At 40.2% G+C, this 8,415-nt stretch overlaps 1 protein-coding gene across 1 annotated transcript; it reads right to left on the bottom strand.

The window, feature by feature from the left end:
• Window positions 1-1,455: 1,455 nt before the first annotated feature.
• FSCB (fibrous sheath CABYR binding protein) lies at window positions 1,456-4,693 on the bottom strand. Its single transcript, XM_054722546.1, has one exon. The coding sequence runs from the start codon at window positions 4,526-4,528 to the stop codon at window positions 1,691-1,693; it is 2,838 nt and encodes a 945-aa protein (XP_054578521.1). The 5' UTR covers window positions 4,529-4,693; the 3' UTR covers window positions 1,456-1,690.
• Between the last annotated feature and the right edge of the window lie 3,722 nt (window positions 4,694-8,415).

Raw genomic sequence — 8,415 nt, 5'->3', positions numbered from 1 at the left:
AAGTCTAGAATAACATTTCTCAATCTCAAATCTGGTCAAATTTTTTAAAAAGTACAACATGTATTAAATCCTCTGTGTCTGTTGGTTTTGCATCTACAAATTTAACTAACCATAATAAAAAAAGTATTTTCAATCAGCTGTATACTTTTTACTATATCATTCTGCATAAAGGACTTGACAATTCTCATATTTCGTTATCTGTGGAGGGTGCTGGTACCAATCCCCCATGTATACCAAGGGACAACTGTGCTTACAAATTTTTTTGTAAAATTCTGAAAAAATTACTTTAAAATATTACATGCTCTTGGTTATAGAGGTAATGAAGAATGTGAAGCCGAAACCTGTTTGGCTCAGTGGATAGAGCGTCGGTCTGCGGACTGAAAGGTCCCAGGTTCGATTCCGGTCAAGGGCATGTACATTGGTTGCGGGCACATCCCCGGTAGGGGGTGTGCAGGAGGCAGCTGGTCGATGTTTCTCTCTCATTGATGTTTCTAGCTCTCTGTCCCTCTCCTTTCCTCTCTGTAAAAAATCAATAAAATATATTTTTTTAAAAAAAGCAATTCCACTTAAAAAAAAAAGAATGTGAAAAAAATTTAATAATTATAAGGCATCAAAGCTTAACAAGGTTTGTAATTATCAAATCATCAATCTAGAGTTGTCACTAAACAAAGAAATACACTTACCAAATTGAAATATTTATGAGAATCACTTCATCATTTCAGAACAGTGTAACTAGAACATAGTAGCTAGACAAAATTTTCTCTGAAAAGTTATCATAATCATAGAAATGAAGATGCCATTTAATAATAGACAAAATAATTCATAATTACTCTTTTAAAATGTCAATAGCTTATACTATAGTAATTCAATTTTATCCTAAGTTTCTCTTGCCACAAGATCAGAGTGCAAAAAAATATAAGACAAGATTCTAAAGGTCTCATCACATTATAACCTGAAATGATGATAAAACTAAATAAGAATATGGTCTCAAGGCAATCTAAGTATATTTTTCTTAATGCTTAATACTGCTTTTTAAATACTTCATCTATGGTTATCTTGATTGAAATGAAGATTTTTCCAAATAAATAAATTTCTGTATCCAGACATTGAAATGTAAGATATGCAAGAAGATAGGAGTGTAAACAGTATAGAAATGTCTGTCTCAGAAGGAATCAACTGGAAAGAGAATAAATAATATGATGAATTATACTAAGGAGAAAGAAAATACCACATAGCTGTAAATATGTGACTCAAACTCAAGGAATTTAAAGTAGATAAGAGAACTGAAGAAAAGAAAATGCCTTCTTCACTACAAGCTACAGATAGAGAAAATATATATGGCTGTATACTTTACCCTTGTCAACAGGGTTTAGTTTAAATAGGATATTTTAAGTAATTATTTCAATCATACACCGGGTGTATTTTATACATTCTGGATTGAATGAAAATAACAAGTAATTTTAAACCACTCGTTTTTATTATTCATTTTCCAACCTGCAGGCCACATCTTGGGGTTTCCTTTCATTTCCCTGTTCACAAACCTACTTCCCAATGACTACCCTGTTGTAAAGTATGCAGTTCCAGAACCCCCTAGCCGCTGATAGCTAGCTTCATCAAGATTTCACTACAGCTGTGGAAGAGGCCCCTCCTTTAGTGCTATATGGTTGACACTCATTTCAATAGTAGAAACCTATTCAGAAACAGTATCCAATGGTAAAGGCCCTTCATATTTTGGATTCTCTTTTACAGTCACTGATTCTGGAACATCTATTGTCTTGGAAGATTGATATTCAGTAGACACATTCTCTACCAGAGCCTCATCTGCAGGAGGTGTGTTAGATGGTGGAGGCTGAACTTCATCAACGGAGTGTTTTATAGAGATATGTGTAATATTGGCCTCTTCAGATGATGCAAGTTTTTTGTCAACAGGGACAATTTCTGAAGTCGTTTCTTCAGTTGGTGAAAGCTGAAGTTCAACAGGGACCTTTTCTGCAGGGGCCTCATCAGCTGCTGCAGCTGTAACTTCAACTGGGGCCTCTTCTTCAAGGGCCTCCTCAGATGGCGGAGCTTGAACTTCAGGGGTAGCCTCTTCTTCAAGGGCCTCCTCAGATGGTGGAGCTTGAACTTCAGGTGTAGCTTCTTCTTCAAGGGCCTCCTCAGATGGCGGAGCTTGAACTTCAGGTGTAGCCTCTTCTGCAGGGGCCTCCTCAGCTGGCGGAGCTTGAACTTCAGGTGTAGCCTCTTTTGCAGGGGGCTCCTCAGCTGGTGGAGCTTGAACTTCAGGTGTAGCCTCTTCTGCAGGGGCCTCCTCAGCTGGCGGAGCTTGAACTTCAGGTGTAGCCTCTTTTGCAGGGGGCTCCTCAGCTGGTGGAGCTTGAACTTCAACTGGGGCCTCTTCTGCAGGGGCCTCTTCAGCTGGTGGAGCTTGAACTTCAGCTGGGGCCTCTTCTGCAGGGGCCTCTTCAGCTGGTGGAGCTTGAACTTCAGGTGTAGCCTCTTCTGCAGGGGCCTCTTCAGCTGGTGGAGCTTGAACTTCAACTGGGGCCTCTTCTGCAGGGGCCTCTTCAGCTGGTGGAGCTTGAACTTCAGGTGTAGCCTCTTCTGCAGGGGTCTCTTCAGCTGGCGGAGCTTGAACTTCAGGTGTAGCCTCTTCTGCAGGGGCCTCCTCAGCTGGAGGAGCTTGAACTTCAACTGGGGCCTCTTCTGCAGGGGCCTCCTCAGCTGGTGGAGCTTGAACTTCAACTGGCGCCTCTTCTGCAGGGGCCTCCTCAGCTGGTGGAGCTTGAACTTCAACTGGGGCCTCTTCTGCAGGGGCCTCCTCAGCTGGTGGAGCTTGAACTTCAACTGGCGCCTCTTCTGCAGGGGCCTCCTTAGCTGGTGGAGCTTGAACTTCAACTGGGGCCTCTTCTGCAGGAGCTTCCTTAGCTGGTGGAGCTTGAACTTCAACTGGCGCCTCTTCTGCAGGGGCCTCCTCAGCTGGTGGAGCTTGAACTTCAACTGGGGCCTCTTCTGCAGGGGCCTCCTTAGCTGGTGGAGCTTGAACTTCAACTGGGGCCTCTTCTGCAGGAGCTTCCTTAGCTGGTGGAGCTTGAACTTCAACTGGCGCCTCTTCTGCAGGGGCCTCCTCAGCTGGTGGAGCTTGAACTTCAACTGGGGCCTCTTCTGCAGGGGCCTCTTTAGCTGGTGGAGCTTGAACTTCAACAGGGGCCTCTTCTGCAGGGGCCTCCTCAGCTGGTAGAGACTCAACTTTGACAGGAGCCTCTCCTGCAGTGGTCTGCTCTGTAGGAGCCTCCTCGCCTGATGGACGCTGAAATTCAGCTGGAACCTTTTCTGCAGGGGCCTCTACAGGTGGTGGAGATTGAAATCCTGTGGCCTCCTGTGTAGGAGCCTCTTTAGTTAATGGAGGCTTAACATCAGCAGAAGGCTCTTCTTCTAAAAGAGCCTCTTCAGCAGGACTAGATACTAGTTTAGCAGGGACTTCTGCAGGGATTTCCTCAGCTGGTAAAGACTGAATTTCAACAGGGGCCTCCTCTGTCGGAGCTTCTTCAACTGGGGAAGGCTCAGTTTCACCTGGGGCCTCTTCAACTATTGGAGGCTGAACTTCAGAGGGAGGTTCTTCTGAAATAGACTCTTCAACAGGGATAGGCTCTACCTTAGCAGGGGCCTCTTCTGCAGAAGCCTCCTCAGCTGGTGGAGGTTGAAATTCACCAGGGGTCTCTTCTGCAGTAGTCTTCTCAGCTGGTGGAGATTGTACTTCAGCAGAGATCTTTTCCACCATGGGAGGCTGTACTTCAACTGCCACGTCATGCTCATCTAAAAGTACTGGAGTATCTTCTTTCATTTGTTGACTAAATGAAGATCTATTGATACTTTTCTTCCTAATTTCCTCATTGCTACTTGATGCGGGTTGAAATGCAGGATGCTCAGTAATTAAAATCTTCCCTGAGGATTTACGTTTCTGCACAGCATCCTTTGACTTTGAAAAAGAACTACTTGGCCTGCCAACTATTTTTGATTCACCCAAGCTCTTCTGTTCTTTGTCTGCGTTTCCAGTACAAATGGTTTGCTCAGATCTTTCTGATTTTAGTTGACCTGAGTGTTTGCTTGGTGGAAGTTCTACTTCATGAACACTCTCTGGAAACTCGGAAGCTGCTTCTCCAACAGCAGCTGGCTTTTCTTTAGGTACCACTGTTGCATCACCTGGCTCGGTTTCCTTTTTCTCTTCAATAGGAATGTCTGTCTGCAAAGATTTATCAGCCTTATCTTGCACACGCTTTCTCTTTGTCCAAGTTTGCTGAAGCTGAGAAGATAATCTAAGAGACTCATAGTTGACTTTGCTTCCAGGAATATTACTAATATTAAGGTTAGCTTTGGGGCCACATGATTGTGGTATGGGCAAGTGCTTCTTTATCTCTGACACTTCAGTCTGTTGGGATTTGTCTACCATTGGTTGGCTCAGTTTTCTTTTCTTTCGAATTTCTTGCCTCCCTGCTGAGATAGGCTGATCAGGTTCATCACTTCCTTCCATATTTAAAACTGCTGAATTTCAAATTTACTAAGAGCAGGAATCACAATGTACCAAATGGTTAAGTTAAGCCTTTACTTTCCTTCATTAAGTGTTATTCAGTTGAGCTCTTGCAGAAAAAAAAGTAATTTATAAATTACTGAATTCTGCATTACACTTTGTTGGACCCCACCTTACTCAGTAAGCATCTTTCTTATTTAGTCTCTACTGTGACTAAATTTCACTTCTAGAAGTTTCCCTCAAGTGTCTATGACATCACAGGCAATTCTCACTACAATGTTCCATCTATGGTATTCCCAGCACTTTTTAACTTGGTAAACACTCCTGGGAAATGGCTACAAGTGAGAGATCTACTTTTGAAACATCAAGTTGAAAAAGAATCTGTCTATCATGGGAACATAAGTAAACTCCAGTAATGCTGCTGTCTAATAACTAAAGTTGATACTTTTGAACTTTTAATTCTCTTCTTTTCATCCTACTATCAAAGACAGTTAAATTGCAGAATTCACAACGCTGCAGGCTATTTTCAATTGTTGGAGAAAACAACTACTAATAGATATTTGACAATATTCAATCAATGTATGATTTTGTGATTTGAAAGCTAATATTGTTTGAAAAAATTTAGTTCTGAGGACCATATCCTTGTAAACGCCTTTCTTATGTCTTTAATAAGAGACTATATATATATATTCTTCTACTCCATTGTGTTTTATGTATATATATATGGTATGCCATGCTAGATATTTTTGTTTTCAACTGTTTCAGAAAAAAATTTCAAAGTTTTCCAAATAAATAATGTTGAGTCTAAAGATACATCAAGTGAAAAAATAATGTATTTTAATGTAATCACTACATATTCTGCTTAATAACCACATAGAAATGAATTTCCCAATGAAAATAAAAAATTTTAGTTGAAGCTTTGAAAAACAGAAACCCCATTTAGCAAACTGTAAATGGCACTATATTCTATTTGGAGTATAAATAAAACTTTAACTTATATGTGACAAAAATTTTACTAGAAAGATGGACATTGGTCAAAAGATGTGCAAAACCATATTCTTTTAGTCTAAAGAAAGTTCAAAAGGAGAAAATAGACTTTAAAAATATAGTATAATAAAAAGAAAAAAGGTAATAAGCATATTTAAACAATCATTATGACTTCATTAATCTGAAAATATTTTTTAAATGGTGGCACAGTTGGTTAGAGCATTGTACTGTACACCAAAATGATGGAAGGTTTAATTTCTGGTGAAGGCACATATCTAGCTAGGTATGGATTCGATCCCCAGTCAGGGGGGGCGCATTTGGGTGGCAACCAATCAATGTTTCTCTCTTACATCGATGTCTCTCTCTCTCTCTCTCTCTCTCTCTCTCTCTCTCTCTCTCTCTCTCTCCCCACCCCCAAAAAAAAATCAATAAACATATCCTAAGCTGAGGGTTTAAAAAATGTTAATGCTGTATTGCCTCTAGGAAATATAAAAGTATCATTGAATAAGTCCCTTTATTTGATACACATTAGTCATAACTGTAGCTAGGTCATCTTAGCCAAATAAATGAGGACTTTCCACATTTTTTGACCCACCCCTAAAACACCCTCTGTCTCTTGGAAGGAATCAGTGAATATTTGTTCAGTATCATTGGAGGAAAATGATTAGATTGAAGGAACCATTATTTCCAAAAATTCTGATTGCTTATCTTCCTTTTTCCCTTTCTTTATTGATTAAGGTATTACATATGTGTCCTTATCCCCTCATTGCCCTCCCCCTGACTGCTTGTCTTTTATCTCAACTTCTTCTGCTCTAATTTTTGTCTATTCTACTCCATTGCATTATATATTTCAAATAGTCATTTACAATTGAATTGACATAGGTTTTAATCATATCTGATACAGTTTGAAAACTAGGTTATTTATCATCCTCTTTGTGTCTAGTGTTCCTTGCAATTGCATCTGTAAAATGTTGCATGTATATTTTATACTCAAGTTTCTGACATTTTATTTAGTATCTGCAGTGTCTATTTTGGGCCCATTAATAACAAGAAATAAGAAAAAAAAGTATTATAATAATTGATTTAATATAACTGCATGTACCAGACTAATTTCGCTGCCACAACTTAAATAAAATTTTGTCAAATTGTCCATAGACATAAACCAAATTTCTAATTCAGTTAAATTAAATTAGCAATTTCCTATTCTTTAATATTTTTTTTTCATCCACGAAACAATGAAAAACTTGATCTTTCTTAATTATACCCCAAACTATTATAGTAAGCTGCCTTTTGCACTAGCTTATTCATAAAAGAAAATTAGCACACCTAAATTATCTATTAAAATTTACTTGAGATTTCAAATAGAATTATGAAGAATTTCATGTAGCAGTTTCTCATGATATCCTTTAACACTCACAAATGCTCCTTTTACCCTGATGATCTACCTAACCAACTAATCATTAATCTGTCTTGTCAATTTAGAGTTTGGTGTTTTACTCCTTGTTCTGGCAGCCTCTCAGAATTCAACTCTCTCCACTTCATTTGGTTCACATCTTGTGTGGGTTGAATTGTGTATCCCAAAAAGATAAGTCCTAATCTCCAGTACCTGCTAATGTGACTTTATTTGGAAAGAGTCTTTCTGAATGTAATCAGGTTAAGATGGTACCATTATAAAAAGAGGAAAATTTGACTACAAAAAGACACAAAGGGAAGATGGCCATGTGAAGATGGGGACAGAGATTAGAGTTATGCTTCAATAAAACAAAGAACATCCAGAGATACTGGAAGCTGGGGAAACAATAAAAGGTTATCCCCTGGAGGCTTCATCGGGATTGTGGCCCCGCCAGCACCTTCATTTGAGCCTCCACAGCTGTGAAAGAATAAATGTCTGTGGTTTTAACCCAGTCTGTGGTACTTCCTTATGGAAACCCTAAGAAACTAATACAACTGCTTTTCAGAGCCTCCTGTTTCTTTAATCCTACCTGTCATGCTATACTTCTGACTCTTTATCAATCTCTAGGGCTAATTTTTTTATCTTGACTCAGGTCTGGCATTTAGTTTCACACAATATTTGGCTTATTTCTATAATCATAAAACCAAAAGGATTTACTAAAAGGCCTCGGCCAAATGATTTACATTTAATTTTACCAAAAACAAATTTGTTGAGTGGCACGTAATTTTATTTATAATTTTAATGACTTTAAAAACTATTATTTTATAGAAAGCAGAGATGTTTCAAATCAATATAAATCAAATACCTAACCTGTGACTTATATGGTTTTATTCTTAACTAAGTAGATCAAAGAAGATGAAGTCTGAAAAATTCCCATTGAATATAACTACAAAGTCACTGGTAATTTTAGTAAGAGCAATTTCAGTGTAAGGGTGAAGATCTTATATAATAAAATCCCAATATGCAAATTGTCCCCTCAACTGGGAGTTCTACCTGGAGTTTGACCACTTGCTATGACGTGCACTGACCACCAGGGGGCCTGCGCAGAACATGGTAGGGGTTGGCAGTGGGCAGCAATGGAGGCGCTGCCGGCCCCAATGGGCCTCAACAACAGCGGGACCACAGCGGGATGTTGGAGCAGCAGGACCACAGCGGGATGTTGGACCAGGCCAAGGCAATTACGAGCAAGGGCCTGATCACCCTGCTGATCACCCCGCAGACAGTGGCCAACAGCCCCAGGCCCTGATTGCCTGATCCGGGGCCAGACTTGGGCTGGGACTGGGAACTGGGTGTGGGTGGCAGCGACCAACCTCCTGCGGTGCCGGGCCAGGGGCTGTGACCTCTCTCTGGCTACCTGGGGGCAGGGGTGACAGGGATGGAGATGCGATGAGAATATGGGGTGTCTGTCAAGCTTGCTCTAACTCCCCCTCTTACCCTCCCCTGAGATGCC

Source organism: Eptesicus fuscus, chromosome 2 (genome assembly GCF_027574615.1).
Source record: "Eptesicus fuscus isolate TK198812 chromosome 2, DD_ASM_mEF_20220401, whole genome shotgun sequence".
Classification (NCBI taxonomy): Eukaryota; Metazoa; Chordata; class Mammalia; order Chiroptera; family Vespertilionidae; genus Eptesicus; species Eptesicus fuscus.
This window is presented reverse-complemented; position numbering and strand designations above follow the sequence as displayed.